Raw genomic sequence first — 21,436 nt, forward strand, 5'->3', positions numbered from 1 at the left:
AGAATTGGATGAAAAATTTGGACTTTATTGCATAAACACCATTTTCTCAATTCAAGGGGAGGTAATTCTGTACTTCATGGACCAATAATGCTCATTTTTTGTAGGGTTTGTGTCCTCATTGATATAAAGACACTGTGCAAATTTGGAAAGGATCGGACAAAAAATGTGGAAGATTTTTGAAAGTTTTCACAAAATAGGCAAAAACGAATAAACATGCAAAGTTCAACGAGCTCCTGCGGCCATGTTTTTTGACAAATCAAATTTCTTTGAACAACTTTTTCAGGGGAGCCCTCAAAGGTCATCCCTGTGAAATTTTTTGAAAATCTGATGAGCGGTTTCTGACAAGAAGATTTTTTAAGGTTTTTACCATATATGGTCATGGCGGCCATCTTGGTTATGTGATCAAATTTTTTTTAACAATTCTTTTGTCCCATGACCAAGGGATGCTCCACATGAAATTTAGTTAAAATTGGCTCAATGGTTTAGTAGAAGAAGATGTTTACAAATTTGTATACGGACGGACGGACGCCGGACGCTGAGTGATCACAATAGCTCACCTCGAGCTATCGCTCAGGTGAGCTAAAAATGCAAATCCTTATATACTCGAAAAATATGTCAAAGCTATCAAGATATTTTTTGTTAGAATGCAGTTGCCGATTTTGCGACTGAGTTTGAAGTAGGTGTTGTGTAACCAATCAGATTTGTTAATTGTACGAAAAAACTTATTGCAAACATCAAAACAATGAGCGATTTTATTTTCATGATGTAAAAAGGGGTTTGCTCTTCGAATTTTTTACTTAAAAAAAATATTTCTTTATACCAGGGGTATATTGTTTGCATTCATTTCATATTTTGCCGGTCGCCAGGACCGACATTCTTGTTAAACCTGTCCGACCAAATGGAAAAATGCCGGTCAGGACAGGCGGACCGGCAATTTCGCCAAGCCTGTGGCAAATAACGAATACGATTCGCCCACAGTCTATTTAAACTGAAACTAACACTCAATTTAATTCCTAATAGCAGGCGGGGTACATGTATGCAGTGCTCCAGCTAGGATTTGAAAAGGGCAGGGGGGGCTTTTTTGTCAAAAGGGCATTTTCGACGCGCAGTAGTTTGTCAAAAAAGGCATTTTCCAACGTACGGTCGTTTCAGGAATGCTTCCTGTTAATTTAATCCTTGTTCGAATATATTGTTCCCATTAATATTAAACCATTATTAAACAATTCAAATGTCATGTATACAATGAGGAATAAATTAAAAACATTGTAATAAGAGATTTATAAATTATCATATGTAAAAAAAATAAAAATAAATTAAAGGGCAGTGGTCAGTGGGGGCCTTAGGAAGGGCAGGGCGGAGGTTCCAAAGGGCAGGGCAGAGGTTCGGAAGGGCAGGGCGTTCTTCAATTTAAGCCTAGCTGGAGCACTGTGCAAGTATACTTAAAGAGTACACAGGTTACATGTTAGTACTGGAACCAACAATGACCATTCGAGCCTAATCATTGGTTCAGCATGATAAATTACACAGGTACTTGAAACAATTTTTTGGTCCTTATATATTTAATAAGAGTAAAGGTACCCAACGATGATTTCACAGGTGTATTGAATAACACAATGCAACAGCATTATAGATCAAACAATGCACACATATGTCGTTGTGGTTGCCAGCAGGACCCAAAATCAAAGTGTGTAATTCCTGACGTCCAGCTGTCAGTAATGAATGACGGCGATTTTCGGTCCATTGTTCACAATTAAACAAGAACTTTGCTATAAACTCCACAAATGTTTTTCATTTACTAAGTTTGTCTTCGAACTACGGCATTCTTAAGTCCCAGTTGAACGGTAAACAGTCAGAAATTCAGAAGAAACAACAAATTTAGTGTACTTTCACTTTCACGACCATCATTTTGAGGCAGAAATCGGTGTTACGGACAGAAGACATTTTCATTGGTTGAAAATAAAATTGGTAAACTTGTTCTATAATGTACGACTTATTCAACCAATCGATAACAAGATACTAATTTACCGCGTTCCATCAATACAATTGATTCAGTTTGAACATTAAATATAATATTTGGTGTATTTTCTACTTATTCTGAGTATTTTTGTTGAGCCATTACCAAAGAACGACGTAGTTCGATGGCAAACTGAGTAAATGACAAACGCACGTGGAGTTTATAGCAAAGTTCTTGTTTAATTGTGAACAATCGACCAAAATCGCCTTCATTCATTACTGAGTGACAGCTGGACGTCAGGAATTACACACTTCGATTTTGGGGTGCTATTTGTGAAACTTTTGGCTGTTTTGGACATACTTGGACGATTTTCATCAAACAAAAGGTGTTTTATCATAGATGGATGCTTCCTGCTGGCAACCACAACGACATATGTGTGCATTGTTTGATCTATTATGCTGTTGCTTTGTGTTATTCAATACACCTGTGAAATCATCGTTGGGTACCTTTTCTCTTATAATATATATATAAGGACCAAAAATTGTTTCAAGTACCTGTGATGAATTATAAAATTCCATACAAAAAGTGTTTAGTGAGCATAACTTTCCTCTCTTCAAGTCTTTCTAGTGTTTCAAAAACCCTTGTAACACGACATAATGAATTGAATAAATAAACAAACATGCTAGTCTATCAAGGATATAGGTCTACATTAAGGTATGTTTTCGATGTAATGTGCATGTTTTTACAAACCGAATGTTGAGTGCTTTTGTTATCATAATCATCTCCCTTTATACACTGTCACGTGACTATAAAATTTATTTATAGAAAGTACATTATTAGATTACTTGATCAAATATTTAAGATGTTAAAGTAGCTAATATTCACGAAATATAGCTTATAACTAACGGCAGGTTTCAAATCTGCTAAAAACTCCATATATCTGATTCATGTGAAAATGCGTAAAAAGCCGCGCCTAAAATTCAATATGGCGGCCATCTTTGCCTAGACTTGAATGATCGACGACTTACCGTTTCTTCCTCTTTTTCCATCCCTGTCGGCATCTGTGGCACCGATCTGTTGATGGTTGCAAAATCTGGAAGATCTGGTATGTCATCTGCTTTGAACACTGGCATTCGCCGTGAGGCGTCTAGCGCCCTGGCCCGAAAAGTTACCTTGCTCATCTTGAATGACCCGCTTTGTGCAAACGAACTGGTCACTCAAAAGAATTTTCGCAAAGTAACCGAGTCATGAGGCTCAAAATGAACCTGAACTTTATATTACGATAGATAAGTGTACCAACATTTGTACTGGGTCTTTAATTTACCGATATATTCCGTAATGAATACACAGTTCGCTTCTAAATTTCGTAAACTTCTCCAAATTTTCTAGTTTTTCATCATGGCGGACAATTTGCCAATGAAGACTCCCACAATCCAGCCATAGGTAACTGCGCATGCGCAATCTAGAGAAAAAGCGCAAAGCACGTGGTTGTTCAATGAGGAAAATCAACATTTATTAATGATCCAAACAATAATGATTTTCTTTTAAGAATTTTTCAATACAACTATTTTAGAAATAATTGTTCTCTTTGGTTACTTGAGAGTACACAACTGAATCACGTTGACAGTGTTAAAGAAAAAATATTGAAATTTTAAATTAAGAAAAAATACATACAAATATTGATCTTAAAATTATATTGTATTCAAAGTGGTTATATCTTTATTTACATTTTAAGATTTGTCATATTATGAACTATAAGGTATGACATATTTAGCATTTTCATGATTGTCCTCATGAACTAATTTATGAAGGTTTAACCGTTTGTTCTGTTTAGACGCGAGCTATACGGCATTTAACTAGACGTTTATTAATCTTAAAAGCTAGCATTGTAATAACTAAAGACGAAAGCAGCCAATTTAGACCTGGTCGCCTGTCGTTTAACTGGCAAAGATTCAATATCAATAAGAAACAACAACGTCAAATTGTTCCTTTAAATTAAAATGTACATGGAAATGAATGTCTTAATTAATTGTTTTGTTTATGTCAATTATTTTTAATTCCCCATGTAGGTTGATCATAAATAAAGCCGACGCTTTAATTGCCTGTCTATCAAAGTATAATTTATTGAGCATAGAACTAATTGTCCGTCTGTCCTCGAGTGGTAAATCTACTTCGTGTCTATCCGAATTCAGCGAAAATATACTTCACAATCATATAGCGCGGGTGTGCGCTTATTGTAACGTCTTTCCTGTCAGATGTTTTTGTATTTGAATAAGAGAAATTTCACGGGACAGTTTCGCGCAAAAATGAGGCATGCGCATTGTATCGAGTCATTCCAAGAAGATGATATTTAGAGAGTTATTGCCCTTTTCATATGAATATTTCCATGATTTTACTGATCTTCGCTAAAAATATGAAATTTTGACTGAGCATAATATTTTTTGTTGCCATGGTTGGAGTGCTATTAAAACATAGTTCATATCTGAATATGCTGACATGAACTAGTGTGAAGCGCGCATTAATCTGAGCCGTAAGTCAAATGTCATTGTTACATATAAAGATCAAAGGTCAATATTTTGCTTGTCCGTGCTTTAAAGGGATCTTTTCACGCTTTGGTAAATTGACAAAATTGAAAAAAGTTGTTTCAGATTCGCAAATTTTCGTTTTAGTTATGATATTTGTGAGGAAACAGTAATACTGAACATTTACCATGGTCTAATATAGCCATTATATGCATCTTTTGACGATTTTAAAACCTAAAAATTATAAAGCGTTGCAACGCGAAACGATTGAATAATTTGGAGAGTTCTGTTTTTGTCGTTAAATTTTGTGAAACTACGAAGATTGCTTATATAAGGTATAAAATACGTCAAGTATGTGTATTCGGCGGAATAGCTCAGTAGGCTATAGCGTTTTTACTTCAGGACTCTGGCAGGACTCCAGGGGTCACTGGTTCGAAACCTGCTCCGGGCAATGTTCTTTTCCTTTTTTTTAATTTTATTCTTGATTTTTTACTGGAGCTTTTACGATCCAATGTTTACATTTATCAATATAAAGCATTTAATGAATAAGTTAAAAAATGCCAAAATCTGTGAAAAGGCCCCTTTAACTTGTCGTCGATTTTTCAAGTATCTGGTCCACATATTATCCTTACAGTATCAGAAATACGAAGTGTGCAATAAATATGGTTTGCATGTGAAAGGTCCACGTCACACGTTGTGGTAACCGTCACTTGGTCTAGCTTGTGGTCCAGGATTGAAAGAATAACTGGTAATTTTCACGTTTGCCTATTCATATGAGATTAAATGTCATACGCATGGTATGACAGTCTCCTTCATACTTGAGGTTGAAATTGGCTCTTTGAATCGGATACATGTATATTCTTTAAATGTGCACTGCATTTGAAGATTATACAAAAAAAATTTAGTCTCAACATGACACTACGTCTCCTTATGAATATTTGTAGGTTCAAGGTCACGACTACATTCGAAATAAAAGCGGCTTCAGAGAGCATCTGTTAGCTCTACCGCTATGCCTGTTGAAGTTAAGAACTGCATGAACACGCATAATCGGAAATTTCATTTACACCACGAACACACAACATTCCCATGGCTTCAGAATTGTCAGAGTATAAACAAGTAGGACAAACGAAAAAAAACACAGGTCTGTGAATAATAGTATATATAATATCGTGATATTGAAACTGGTCTATTTTCATTCCACAGGGCATGCAACATATCGTAATAATTCCCGGAAATGGCTCGGGCGACGTAACGCGAGCTAACTGGTACGGCTGGGCAAAACGAAAGTTTGATCAACTTCCGGACGTCACATGCGATCTACGTAACATGCCGGACCCGGTGGTAGCTAGAGAGAGTATATGGATACCGTTCATGCGAGACGACATGCGTTGCGGCGAGGAGACGATAATTGTCGGGCACAGTTCCGGTGCGGAGGCAGCCATGCGCTTCGCCGAGAAATACCCGGTGAAAGGCATCATCGTAGTTTCTGCGTGTGTTAGCGGTAGGGTTTTAATACTTTCATGTTCATAACTGTTCTATTTTCTAATTGATGTTTAAATAATAATGCAGCATTATGTGGCCCTAACGGTATTCCGTAATTATGAAACCATATAGTCATTGAAGTGATTGTTTTAGGGCGATTTGTATTTCACTTCCTCTTCATTTGAGTTGTTTTAGCTCAACTTATCACGAAGCGCTCGAGATAAGATGTTGTGACAAGTCTGTGTACGACCCGGCGTCCGTTGTCCTGCATCGTGCGTAAACTTTAAGCTCCGAATCAGTATACCACATTATTGTTTTTTGTACGTGCAACATTTTTATGAAATGTGGTAAGATTGTTCTACTTTAAAATATCTAGGGTGAATTCGAATTTTGGTCACAGTTGTCGAAAACACGGTTTCAGGGACGGTTTCAGGGAAAGCATATCTTTAAACATGATTTTTAAAATAACAATTCGAAGAAATCTCTTTAAAAAAACTGTTTTGGGCCGATTTCAACATATTTTTTGGTCATATTTTTAATCCCTTTAGTAAACCATATCAAGAGTTTATCATCCGATATGCAGGATATGTTTGAACTGAACAAATAGTTTGACAAACGCATGCAATTCTCCCTGTTAACATTTAAACATACAACATTATTTGAGCATAATTCAGAAAATCACAGCATAAAGGAATGCGAGACTCTCCCAATTACTAGTAATACTAGATAAAAATGCTTAGTTTCGGTACTTAATGCGCCATATATACAGATTCCCAGTACACCATGCTGTACTACATAAGGCCGTTAATAGCCGTGGTTTCGGTTTCTACTGTTTATCTTTTGTTTCGTTTACCGTGGATGATATGAAAAGTGAAACTTTGTTCCTCCTTTAAGCTCAACTAAGCTTGCTTTTGTGATTTTTTTTTAAGTTTTCGCTCGCCTATAAAATGTCTTAACCCTATAACTTAAAAAAGGTTTTTTGAAGCACCAAACTTTTGAATTCCGAGCTCTAACTTTGACTAAATTTGCGTTTACCAATCTTGGTGAAACTTTTGGAAGCCTACGAAACTAGGAAACCTAGCTTATTCTAGGTTGCCAGTGTCGTGCGATCTGCCACGAGCGCCACTATTAGCCACTCGTAAGTGATCGTTGTCTATGTTCGAAAATTTAGGCTTCCATATGTTGTGATGAGTGGCCATTCTCGCTGCTTTCCGCTTTGTTGCGAACATATCACGACTTGTCGGTAACATGTGTCATGACTTGACTAGGTCTGATCTCTAGTTGAGATACTATTACGTACGTTTCTTTTGCAGCGTTTCGAAGGAGTCCATTAATGGGTCTCGAATCAACGCGCTCATACGATACGATTGTGGTTGCGATATTTCGCATGATATATTTCACGATTTATTCACGATAAAAGCTCCGTCTGTCCCCGAATGACGTAAATGATGGGCGATCCACTTCTTTGAAGTTCGCGATCATAACATATAGTAAAAGAACATGACTTTTTTGTTTTGTTTTGCATATGATAGACTGCGACCCAGCCATGCGGAAATTGGCGCTTTGTTGCGATACAATGCGATCTGATACGATTATCAAGATCAAATAGCTGTTCATCGTATTTATCGTAGAACAATTATTAAAACCGCTCACGATTTACACGACTGAAGCGATTGCTTTCACGATATGATAATGGCTTCCGCTTATTGAATTTGGATCGAGGTATTGCACTGATTTTGTGTGTGTAGGAACATCGGAAGCTTATACACAGATCTTGCTTTGGGTAGAATACTTATTTAAATTAAAAAATATTTATGCAAATATGTAAAACTTAAAAATCTGTAATTGTAATGTTTCTTGTAGTGCGATCGTCATATGGTTTTTGGTATAGTATGTGTGTTTCGTAAATACGAGTATATTTGGTCGATTATATAAACAACACTCAATGTAACTTACTTTGCTAATATATTGACCTCAAACCCTCAGTGAAATGGTCGACACTTACTATTGATGATGTAATACTCGTACACACCTAATATCGTAACATGCATGTTCAAGCCTACCATTTAACTAGAATTTGATTTCATCCGTCTGAGTCCTTGACTGATTGGTTTATTCACAGCAAGGACCAGTGCTTTGTGTACTCGGAATTATAAACTTACCACGTGACCAGGTTGAACCAAACCCTTCTGATCGTAAGGTGGCCACCTTAATCACTACACCATTGGATCTTTGTTAGAAGTTGAGCCAGAATTTCTTGTGAAACTATTTTGCCAGGAATTTTAAATGATTTAACCGTTAAATACTACATATATTGTGATACACATGTATACCCCTATTACAGATCTTGGCGACGCAAACGAAAGAGCCAGCGGCTACTACAGCCGACCTTGGGAATGGGAGAAAATAAAGGCGAACACGCAGTTTAGGGTCCAGTTCGGGTCGACGGATGACCCCTTCATACCATGGAGCGAGCAAGAGCAAGTGGCCAATGGTCTGGGATCGGATCTCCACAAATACGACGACAAGGGTCACTTCATGAATACGGCGTTTCCGCAACTCATTGATGTTGTTAAGAAGAAACTAAACACTTAATTACTTGTTTGATGAAGAACTTATAACAATTTGGCATGTGCATCACAACCATTTCATGTTTAGGCAACACTTAGAGTCCTTTTTGCTCACCTGTGCACCAACTGCGGATAGTGGTCCTTTTTGATCACCTTTCGTCGAACATTCGTCGTCAGCATTTACCTTGTGAACACGCTGGATATAGGCCACATGCATCGCCAAATCTTCATGAAACTTGTTAAAAAAATGGTCAGAAATTCGTCTCAATTATATCTCATTGTGTTTTAAACCGGGTCACGTCGGCTTGAAAACTAGGTTAGATAAAACAAGACTTTTGTCAAGCATTATAAGTCCCCTACCGGCTCCACCATTGTCAGAAATTCCAGATTTTTATATATAAATATTTGTTGCCATAGCAACTAATTTTTTTTATTTAGGAACGAAATGTTATGACGTGCATAATGTCCATATTGCCATATATACATGTTTCAAGTTTCATGAAAAAATAAAGAACTTTAAAATTTATTGCAGGATCCAGAAAACCACCATTTTCAGCTGTATGTCTAGTCTATTTGTTGCCATAGCAACCAGAATTGTTTACGTCGGAACGAAATGAAATGACGTGTATAATGTCCATATTGCCATCTATCCATGTTTCAAGTTTCATGAAAAAATATTAAGAACTTTAAAAGTTATCGCAGGATCCAGAAAAACCACCATTTTCAGCAGTATTTCTAGTCTATTTGTTGCCATAGCAACCATAATTTTTGACGTAGGAACGAAATGAAATGACATGCATAATGTCCATATTGCCATCTATCCATGTTCCAAGTTTTATGAAAAAATATTAAGAACTTTTAAAGTTATCGCAGGATCCAGAAAAGTGTGACGGACGGACGGAGACAAAACCATAAGTCCCCTCTGGTGAAACCGGTAGGGGACTAAAAAAGCTTGTTGACACTAGAAGATCACATTTTAAAAATTTTCTCAGACTTCCGTTCCAGTTCCTTGAAAAACATGGCCGCCAAAGGGATATGGGCCATCCTTATATAGTTACAGTAAAACCTTGTGAACACTTCAGAAGTCACAGTTTGGACCCAATGAACATGAAACTTCCTCATAACATTTAACAACTGTGAAATTATGATAAATCTGATTAAAATCATTATGGTGAGTAAGTTAATTCCTTATTCCTTGTTCGAACAAGGAGTTAGGAACGATTCGATATTCAAACTTAACGTATTTGATATCAGCTTTTGAAGAAAAATCAAACAACCAATTCTTACGTTAATCAAAACGAAATAACTAGAAAAGATGTATTTTATTTAGCACGATACTCGCTCATCTTTCTTCTTGGCGCTAGAATAAGATTTCTTCTTTAAAACGAACTGGCGTTTTCTACTTCGTATACTTACTTCCCATCAACCAAACCTAACACCCATACATTAATTGTAATGTATGTAGTATACACATGATTTCTAGTACATTTCAACATATTGCTTATATTTATACCCCAGTTCCTTTTTCGCGACTGGATATGGAAAACGTTTCTTATTCAAGCCAAATATTCTAAGGAACTTGAATTTTCTCAATTGAACGATAAGTTTAAATAAATAAACCAATGTTTCCGCAGATAAATACAACCATTGCATAATACGTCGGTTATAAAAAATATTTATTGCTATACATTTGTTCTAAGTGTTAGTTAATGGTCCTCTGCAAAATTGTTCAAAACATTCCCCTCGGCTAAAAACTGGCCACTTATTTGACGACATTTTAAAAAGCTGATCAAAATTAAATTCACCACGATGTGTATTATTTGGCATGTAACACCAAATAGTTCTCATCTACTTACTATATTCAAATCACGCCTATTGCCTTGGTATGTCAAGTGAATTTTTTTATATTGAATTTATATTTTGTATTTGCAACCAGGTTTTTATCGTCTACAAAGATTGCTCAAATCATAACCATGTGTTCGAAACTGGCCATGCTTCCATTGAACAGGATCCTATTGTTTGAAAATAATTTATCACAAAAGTTTGCCATTTTGGAGTAGGTGTGTCTTGCTCAAGTCTTGTGTTCTTTGGGCAAAGGCCAATAGCACAATAAACATAAGCATGTACATGCTGCAGTTTGCTTAATTATTACAGGCATTATCGACAATTGCGTCGACAAGTTGCCGACAGGCATCTACCTGGTCAATAATATTTACACTTGAAACATTCACTGTGTTAAAATTTTAAACCGATATGCCACATATAGGAGAAACACTTAAGCTTATGTGGTTAATAGCACTCCGGTTGCAGGATCAACGGGGTTTTCAGGGGTTTACAAACAGGCTTGATAGAATGTAAACACACCGTTAAGAACGTTATTTTTGCAGATTTCTCAAATTATTGACACACATATATGCACAAATCTTTAGTGTATGAAAGACAGTTTTTCTTGCAGTTTGTGCCGATATCTAATGATTTAAAAACAAATTATTGAATACGTCTGAAGTCGGAGACAAAATTTTACGTTGCGTGAAGCATAGCCATGGAATTGCCAAGAGACTCGTTGAGGACAAAAGCCTCACTGATGTCAAGAGCCTCACTGATGTCAAGAGCATCACTGATGTCAAGAGCCTCACTTCTGTAAAGGGTCTCACTGATGCCAAGAGCCTCACTTCTGTAATGGGTCTCACTGATGTCCAGAGCATCACTTCTGTAAAGGGTCTCACTGATGTCAAGAGCATCACTGATGTCAAGAGCCTCACTTCTGTGAAGGGTCTCACTGATGTCAAGAGCATCACTGATGCCAAGAGCCTCACTTCTGTAAAGGGTCTCACTGATGTCAAGAGCATCACTGATGCCAAGAGCCTCACTTCTGTAAAGGGTCTCACTGATGTCAAGAGCATCACTGATGCCAAGAGCCTCACTACTGCTAGATAGGTCTCACTGATGTCAAGGTCCTCACTAATGCAAAGAGTCTCAGTGATGTCAAGAGCCTCACTGATGTCGAGAGCATCGCTGATGCAAAGAGCCTCGCTGATGCAAGAGCCTCAATGCTGTCAAGGCTCTCACTGATTCCAAAAGCCTCGCTAAGGACAAAAGCCTCACTGATGCCAAGGGTCTCACTGATGTCAAGGGTCTCACTGATGCAATGAGCCTCGCTGATGCCAAGAGCCTTACAGATTTTAAGAGCCTCACTGCTGTCAAGAGACTCACTGCTGTCAAGGGTCTTACTGATGTCAAGGGTCACACTGATGCAAAGAGCCTCCCTGATGTCAAAGTCCTCACGGATGCCAAGAGTCTCAGTGATGTCAAGGGTCTCACTGATGTCGAGAGCATCGCTGATGTCAAGAACCTCGCTGATTCCAAGAGCCTCACTGCTGTCAAGGGTCTCACTGATGTCAAGAGCCTCGCTGATGTCAAGAACCTCACGGATGTCAAGAGCCTCACTGGTGTCAAGAGCCTCACTGGTGTCAAGAACCACGCTGATGTCAAGAGCCTCGCTGATGTCAAGAACCACGCTGATGTCAAGAGCCTCGCTGATGTCAAGAGCCTCACTGGTGTCAAGAGCCTCACTGGGGTCAAGAGCCTCACTGGTGTCAAGAACCACGCTGATGTGAAGAGCCTCGCTGGTGTCAAGAGCCTCGCTGATGTCAAGAGCCTCACTGGTGTCAAGAACCTCACTAAGGTCAAGAGCCTCGCTGATGTCAAGAGCCTCGCTGGTGTCAAGAACCTCACTGATGTCAAGAGGCTCACTGATGTCAAGAACCACGCTGATGTCAAGAGCCTCGCTGGTGTCAAGAGCCTCGCTGATGTCAAGAGCCTCACTGGTGTCAAGAACCTCACTGACGTCAAGAACCACGCTAATGTCAAGAGCCTCGCTGGTGTCAAGAGCCTCGCTGATGTCAAGAGCCTCACTGGTCTCAAGAACCTCACTGATGTCAAGAGCCTCACTGATGTCAAGAACCGCGCTGATGTCAAGAGCCTCGCTGGTGTCAAGAGCCTCGCTGATGTCAAGAGCCTCACTGGTGTCAAGAACCTCACGGAGGTCAAGAGCCTCGCTGATGTCAAGAGCCTCACTGCTGTCAAGAGCCTCGCTGATGTCAAGAGCCTCACTGGTGTCAAGAACCTCACTGATGTCAAGAGCCTCACTGATGTCAAGAACCACGCTGATGTCAAGAGCCTCACTGGTGTCAAGAGCCTCACTGGTGTCAAGAACCACGCTGATGTCAAGAGCCTCACTGGTGTCAAGTACCACGCTGATGTCAAGAGCCTCACTGGTGTCAAGAACCACGCTGATGTCAAGAGCCTCACTGATGTCAAGAACCACGCTGATGTCAAGAGCCTCGCTGATGTCAAGAACCTCACTGATGTCAAGAGCATCACTGATGTCAAGAGCGTCACTGATGTCAAGAGCTTAGCTGATGACAAGAACTTCACTGATGGTAAGAGCCTCTCCGATGATAAGAGTCTCACTTGTGACAAGGACCTCTCTGATGACAAGAACTGCCACACTGATGACAAGAATCGCTGATTATAACCGCTTTACTCACGATATTCACCTTGCTGTTGAAAATGGCCTCACTGATTACAAGAGTCGTGTAGATAACAAGAATCTTGATTATGACGAGGTCCTCCCAGATGGCAAGACCCTGGCGAATTTCAAGAGCCTCCATGATGCCAAGAGCCTTGCTGATAACACGTGCTTTATTGATAGCAAGGGCCTTAATGATGTCAAGAGTCTCCATAATGACAATGGTCTGCCTGATGACAGGGGCTTCATTGTGGACGAGAGCCTCACTGATGGAAACGTCAGGGCGTTGCTGATTCAATGGGCCTCCCTGATGACGAGAGCCTGGCTTATTACAAGGGCCCGCCTGAAAAAAAGGGCATAGCTGATGACAAGAGCTTCCCTGATGGCACTGGTCTCACCGAATCTAAATTGTCACAAGTGTCTTATTAATTACAAGAACAGCCAAATTGATGATAAGATTCTCGCTGATTATAACCATCTGGCTGATGAAAAGAGCTTCATTAAGTACAAGGTCCTTGTTGATGACAAGAGCAAGAGCTTTACTGATGAGAAATGACTTACTGATAACAAAAGCTTCGCTAATTACAAGAGGCTTATAGATAACAAGAGCCATTTGTATGACTAGGGACTCCCTGATGACAAGAGCCTAGCTGATGACAAGGGTCTTCCTGGTGACAAGAGCCTAGCTGATGACAAAAGCCTCGCTGATTAGAAGAGGCTAACTAATAAGAAGAGCCTCCCTAATAACAAGTGTCTTTCTGTTGACAAAAGGCCTTGCTGATAACCAGATGACAAAAATTTCCATGATGACACGAGTGTCACTGATAACAAGAGCCTCACTGAAGACAAGACCTCACTAATGAAAATTACCTTAATACAATCAAGGATGACATGGTTCATAGCTGTCAAACGCAGAAATTCTTGGAGGACGTTATCGGTTCTTTAAAAGAAAACATGCAGTTTCAAGGTGATTTAGTTTCATTAGATAAACTAACAAACTTTATGCATTTTGATAATTGTTTCATTTTCTTCATCTTGCTTGAAAAGGATTTCTTTTCTTCAAACTGAACTGACATTTTCGTCTTCGTATACTTACCGGTTCTTCACATCAACAAATTACATTATTATACATGTACATATACATACAGTATTGGCTATGATCAGCGTAGAACTGTTAACCATCAAGACTATCGTTGTTAAGAAGATTGCCGTAATTGCAGGCCAACCATACATCTGGCGACCTCCAACATCTGCATACGATTAGAGACAGTGGGAATCTTCTACACGCGATGATTTCGATGGTTAACTGTCTTAAACAGGTCTTAGCGTAACAGGTGTGCTCTGTATTCGTACTGAATGCCAATATTTTTCGGCGTAAGCTGTATTAAGCTAGCTTTTCACCCTGACTTGACCTTTGTAAGTGTCCAATAATACTCAAATAAAATTTCCCGCGGCTAGGTACGAATGAATACACTTCATTTATTCAATTGGCAGATTTGAGTATAACACCAGAACATTGGAAACATATCCGCGTCTTTGTAACACTGTTTTACTGCATGAAACAATTTTATCTCAAATGAAAAGGCTCAATAGATAGAACAGTTTTACAATCAATTTTCGACATAAATACAGTTTGTGCGTTCACCTTTTATTTTCAGAGAATTACCAGCGCAAAAGCGTTTATACTAAAGGCTATGTTGTCATATTTAGTACTTACTTGCATTGCATTTCAACCCGCGAGGTTTCGGGTCAATTCGCGGCCGTTTGTGAAAGTCAGAGTTTATACAGTTCATCACCGGAGTTCGCAGAAGGGGTTGCGATCATTGTGTTACACCGGTCTTACTGACAATAACGTAGTGACTGTAATGCATTGCATTCCAATCCGCAAGGTATCAAGGTCAGTTTGCGGTCAGTTGCAGAAATCTTTATATAAACGCCGTCTCGTAAACTTTGTGCACTTGAAGTCTGTTTTGATCAAAAGATACTAAATAAAGATATTCGGCGATATTATTGTGGTATGTCAATCATCGATTTTTAATATGGTTTCAACATTTGCATGATAAGGACCAATTTTGATAAAATTAATTAGAAATATTTATCCATTTAGACCAGTTTATTAAGCATGAGCACAATAATTCACTATACTATAATTATGCAATTAAATAAGATTCGAGTATTGCCGGCTGACCTATATGCACTCGTTTATTTTCATGTTTCTTGTGTTTTTCTATTCTGTAAATATAGATATCTGAGTAATAATATAACATAAAGCAAAATAAGCCACGAAATCTGGCACAACACCCCGTAATTGATTTGCTTATGATGTAGCTAAGAACTGCGCAGAAAAAAGGCATCCGCTACTTTTTATCTCATAGAGATAACTTTTGATCGTTCATAAACATCGACCACAATCAACGCCGTATATCTTTTTTAAAGATATTTCTTGTTTGAACTGCTTTGTAGTCTGTGCAGAGTCACTGACGTCATCATTAAGGCGAGACTGCTCTGGAAGCAGCTGCCAAGGTGCCACTAGTTGATTGGAAAGTTTCATCGAATTCTTCTATATTTTAATTGTTTGCGTTTTTTAACAATAAACAATCTGTTCAAAACGCACTCGCATATCGTGATTTATTCATAGGTTGTATGAGTCTGAAAACATGTTGTATTGTTCGTAAAGGCCTATAGTATACCCAGCAACCTTCAACTTGGCATACCATTTGGGGCCGTAATTACCTACAAATGGTCCCTGGTTTTCGGTCCTACGCCAAATTTAACTCGACCTGTTTCTATTCCTTATTCATATGCGAAATAAGAGTTGTCATTAACAAAATACCAAATTAAAATATATTGCAATAAATATGTTTAGTATCCAAACTTCATATACGATTTTTTCATCAATACATAGATAGTGCTTTGATTTATTTCAATTAGCTTTTAAGGTTCATGTAGAGGCTTCATTTTGAAAAATGTGGGACCCCAAGCATTGAACTCAAATTTGACTAAAGGAAGAGTGCCACATTGAAAATGTATACATATATGCTTTAAAGGATGTTTTTCCTTCAAACTGCTACCAATTTTGTACATCAACGTATCATTCCATCCACAAAATCAATCAAAATACAAAGCGATTTTAACACTAAAATATACATTATTTTCAAAAATCTGAATCATGTTTGTTCCACATATTTCGGCGGAAAATTATATAACTAGTGAATAATATCGACATTGACGAGGGCAAGTTACGCTTAAATAGTAAAACAAGTTTACATATCTAGAAATATCAAAACTCGAACACATGTCATTTCATCACCATGGGGGCAGCCATTTGTAAATTCATAACATAGAAAGAAACATGCTAAAAACTAACTCATCGCCTAATTGACATTCCAAACGGTTGACGATGACAAATGCATTGGATTGTAATCTTTCCGTTGATGTTTGCAAACTGCACGATCAGACCTCATAAACACTCAAAAGAATAACTATGTAAGAAGCATTTTACCAATGTTTACAATTGTTGTCGAATCACCATACTTATATTATTGCGCATAAAATAGTACGCTTACAGACTGACAGAAAGATCGATACGTAACTCCGTTAAATTCATCACGGTATACTATTCTATTGATAATATATAATAACACATCGCTTTAACAATCTAAAAGGAGAAATAATTCTTTTAAACAAAGTTTTTAATAACGAAAGTGAAAACAACGGAAGTTAGATGGATATTCTGTGAGATGCACTTCGGCTCCAGAAAAAAACAATACAAATAAACTAAAAAAGACGTGTGGGGGACATTTTTCAGCTGGAAAATATTTGAAATAGGGTAAGTGATGATATCTCTACGTGGTCATTTCTGTTATTGAGTGCGATCTCTTGCTGATTAATGTTAATAGTTGTTTTACTAGTTGCGAACCAACTGTCAAAATATGTTTGTGTTTTCTCAGGTATGTGTATACACATACCCGGTTTTCTCACTACTGCACGTGGTTTCGACCGATTTGTTTTGCACGTTTTTCTACGGAGCACAGCGATGGCCACGCTTTCAAAATGGGTAGAAGTAATCGAAATATAAAATCAATCGGTTTGCCAATTTCTTTATAATTCTTTACAATTTTATATGTCGTCTGCAATCTATTTCAATTTTAGATGGTTTAAATTTGCAATTTGGTTGAGAGGTAAATAACAAAATTGTTAAGCATTTGAAGAAGAATTGTGACTCTTACTATCCACCATACCTGGATTTTTAAAAAGTAGTTACGTTTTAGTTATTTTTAGAACTTTGTTTAGGAAATTTATCCAAAATAGGCAGTTGAATAAAAACTCATTTGTTGTTTTATGACAATAATTTTCTGTGAAATGTTGCTAACTTGACCTTGTATATGTATATAGCTTTGTATTTATTCAACTTAAGGTAGTGCATATCCTGCCTAACTTTAGATTGAGATTTTGTAAATTAGTGTAAAAATGTATTGGTTTTAAACCAAAATATGAATAAAGCACACAAATATTTAATGTCAAAAATGTGTTTATGTTATTCTATCCGTCTTTAGCTTTAAAATGATATATAGTTTGACCATATTGTACCACATTGAATGAAGAAAAACCAAAGCGAATTTTTAATGAATTTTATCCCCCCCCCCCCCATGAACCTTAATGTAAGAAAATGCCGGTTCCTTATTTAATTTGAATAAGAAACCAGTTTTTCATCCCTAATTCAAACTGAATAAGGAACTGGTGTATCATACAATATAACACAATAGAAATGTACTGCAATAAATATTTTTGCTAACAAATCCTATGTTTACAACAATCTTCATTGATTTATCGGTCTTATTGGTTAATTTCAATGTATTTTTCACCAAGAAAAATGAAATTATTCTCGGTTTGATAAATACGGTATAGTATGGTTAAATACGTGTAATTTAGAAGAGAGATTATGGTAATGGTTTAGCGCGAATAATGCACGGGTTTTGTGTGCATGTTTTAGCGCGAAACCGCACGAGTTTTTCGTTTTGGGGTATATATGATGTGTATTTGACAGGCAAACGTTATGGAACAAGAAAACGAAAGGGTGATAACCCCGCCCGCCCGCCCTTAATGAACATATGTATGGTTAAATAATTGGTTAAATTGCTTTTATGTTTATAATTTTGCAATTATAAAGTCTATATTTAGTATATTTTCAGTCGGTTTTTAGTCCATGTGAGATGGGATCTTAACACGAACCGATTCCTTTACTGGGAAAAACGATGGGTGTATTTTCATTCAAGTCTGAAGCAGCTAAGTTTTCTTGATTATTTTGTCTCATTTTTTACTTAAAATTGTGTTTGAATGAGGTTTTTAAGTTATGGTTGTCATTTTTTTCGAGACTCTCACTTCCTGGAGATAGTACCTCCAGCATATTTATTGAAATATCGGTATGTTTAAATGTCAGTTTTATTATTTTTTGTTGTCTTTCGTAATGAACGTTTAATTTTAAAGACATTCTTATTGTACGATTACTTAATATTTTCATTTTGGTGTGACTGGTTAGATGTTGTAGTCGGTTTAATATAGCTGTTAAAAAAAATCAAAAAAAAATCGTCATATGCATTTATATATTTCTCGGAATACTTATGATTTATCAACATTCTTTTAGGTGCTTTATGGATTTTATGGTTTGAGTGATTTGTTTGTTTCTTGTTGATGTCCGGGGTGTGTGCGGGATGCTTTTGATGTTTGTTTGTTATGTTAATTTGCGCAATGAAATTGATAATGTTTTAGTTACAATTTTTACTTAAGAATACTTAATGTTTACAGTGTAATAATATCTGCTTATTTGTAGATTTCTCTAAAATTAGAGGTTTCGGGAGGTGATGAAGGCACCTAGACACCGGTCTCGAGCCATGGGTCCTCATACGTCCCCCTGCCATTAAAAGAAAAAAAAATAAGAAAACAAAAATGGCAGTAGGGTTGCGTATCCCGCTCGCGGTTTTACCTGAATCGTTTATTACTACTGATTATTGTATGGGGTGTACGTGAAGTCATGTACACTTCTCTTGATTGGTGGTGGTGGATGAATCTTGCAGATATTAGCAGCTTCTTTGAACAAATTAATGTTTCACATTTGTTAATTTATAATATTTAAGCAAGTTAGCGTGATTGATTGGCATTGGGGGCGTCCTGTGTGCACTTTGGGCATCGGCGGGGATCAGTTTATTCAAACAGTAACTCTTTATTTGAGATATATACTTGACGTCTAATTGTTATGAATACATTTGCACTTTTTCACATGACACACATGTGCATGTGAAGTATTCAAAATTACATGCCCTACAGCATTTAAATAGTATCGTTTCAGTTCTTTATACACCTGAACAAAGATGTTACACCGTTTCCAGTCGTCTCGAGACTCATCAACTGAGCGGTGCCGTTGAGGTCTATATCCATTGCACATATAACACATATGGGCGTCAGAAGAATTGTTTTTTGCATTTATATGTTGAAAGTCCTGTCAAATACAAGCACTCACTCCTATTTTGTCTTTGGTTTATTATTTGTATGATAATGATAATGATGATGATATGGGTTATAAAGATGAGATTTTAATAGTATTTTGAGAATAGAGAATAATAAATTTACTCATAACTATGAGTAATGCCAGTTCCTTATTGGATATGAATAAGGATTCAGTTTCTTTTTCATTATTCAAACCAAATAAAGAACTGCGTTTTCATTAAATAAAGCAAAGTAGAAATGTATTGCAACATATGTTTTTAATATCCAATCTATATATACAATGATGTTCATTAACATGTGGTATACTATAGTTTAATTTTTGATTTAGAAAATAAAAGTTCCTTATTCGACTTGACAAAAAGAAACTGGATTAAAACTAAGATAACGTGTATTGCAATAAATATGTGATATAACCAATCTAAAATGATTTGTATTTATATGTGGTACACACAGCAGCACAGTTCTTCTAAATGGACAGGTGGGTGACTTTTTCGGAACATCAGTGGGTGTTCATCAGGGCTGTCTGCTCTCCCCCGTCCTGTTTAACCTTTTACTTGAGAAGATAATGCAGGAGACACTCTGATACTGCGACACCTCCATTTCCATCAGTGGCAGACCCATCTCCAACTTGAGATATCCTGATACAATTGACCTCATGGGTAAGCACGAAGCAGTCGAAGATCATGGTGAATTGCACAACACAAACGCAGAAATCACCATGAATAGCAATAAACTGGACAAAGTGACCACCTTCAAGTTATTATGAACAACCCTATCCCAAGATGGTACAAGCATCCATGAGGTCTGAATAAGAATCGTCACGGCAACTGCAGTGATGGCTAGACTGAGCAGATTATAGACAAGCATCTCCATCAGCTTTCCCACCAAGTACAGGCCCTATAAGCCCCCGAGTAGTCTCCATTTGATGAAAAACAGTGTATTCATGTTGCAAAAATTTGCTCATAATATTCTTATTATTATCGTCTTAACCCTAGTTATATCTATTCATTACATAATATTTTACTATTTCTGTGTTTTAATATTGTAGCCAATATTGTTTTATTGCTGATTTTTTTTCTTACAGAATTTTTATTTATATCTCACATTTTTAGATTATTAATCCTTTAATTAATGCCACATAATAGTATCACTCTCTTATTTTTTATCAATTTTATGTACATATATGTTTTGTAAAACGCCATTGAATATAATTATATAAATAGGCGTTTCATCAAATTAGCAAGTTTCAAGTTTCATTTCTACTGCATGGCTGCAAGACCTGAATGCTTCATGCAGACACAGAAAGCAGGATGCAGACCTTGAACACAAGTGTCTCCGAACACTATTCTCAATCTCCTACCTGGAGCACAAGACCAATGAGTACATCCGGAACATGACAGCAGCACTTGTTGGTCTACAAGAACCCCTTCTAGGAACTGTCAAACGACAAAAGCTGGCTTGGTTTGGACACTTCACCAGAAACAACTCACTGTGCAAAACTGTGCCCCAGGGAACCCTAGAGGGATGTCGCTGTTGAGGCGGTCATAAAAAAACTGGATGGAAAATGTGAAAGAATGGACATCCATTCACCTGGATGAACTACTCATAGCAGACCACAAAAGACCTGACATGCGGAGGATCTCTGTGTTGTCGTCTCTCATTTCACCCCAACGGCCAGACTGGTCTTGTGAATGATGATGACACATAGGTTCATTGAAACTAATTGTTTATGTTAAAATACCAGTTCCTTATTTGCCATTTTTTAGTGTCTTAAAAGGAACTGTAGTATAAATGAAAAGAAATATGTCTAATTAACTTAAATCTACGTTAACTCGCTCACCTTTATTTTGTGTAAAATATGCTGCTTGTCTCT

General features: G+C 37.3%; 2 protein-coding genes across 2 annotated transcripts in view; one reads left to right on the forward strand and one right to left on the reverse strand.

Moving 5' to 3' along the window:
- Nucleotides 1-3,386, reverse strand: part of LOC127861098 (enhancer of polycomb homolog 1-like) — a 45,050-nt gene extending 41,664 nt beyond the window's left edge. The window contains exon 1 of the mRNA XM_052399475.1: nucleotides 2,983-3,386. Within this exon, the coding sequence (XP_052255435.1) occupies nucleotides 2,983-3,135 (153 nt within the window). The 5' untranslated portion in view covers nucleotides 3,136-3,386. The remainder of the gene's footprint in view (nucleotides 1-2,982) is intronic.
- On the forward strand, nucleotides 2,909-9,695 carry LOC127861101 (serine hydrolase RBBP9-like). Its single transcript, XM_052399479.1, has 3 exons — nucleotides 2,909-3,059; nucleotides 5,680-5,977; nucleotides 8,303-9,695. Exons 2-3 carry the CDS (start codon nucleotides 5,683-5,685, stop codon nucleotides 8,551-8,553), a joined length of 546 nt encoding a protein of 181 aa, XP_052255439.1. The 5' UTR covers nucleotides 2,909-3,059; nucleotides 5,680-5,682; the 3' UTR covers nucleotides 8,554-9,695.
- The last annotated feature ends 11,741 nt before the right edge of the window (nucleotides 9,696-21,436 follow it).

The sequence above is a fragment of the Dreissena polymorpha genome, chromosome 15, assembly GCF_020536995.1.
Source record: "Dreissena polymorpha isolate Duluth1 chromosome 15, UMN_Dpol_1.0, whole genome shotgun sequence".
In the NCBI taxonomy this organism is placed as follows: domain Eukaryota; kingdom Metazoa; phylum Mollusca; class Bivalvia; order Myida; family Dreissenidae; genus Dreissena; species Dreissena polymorpha.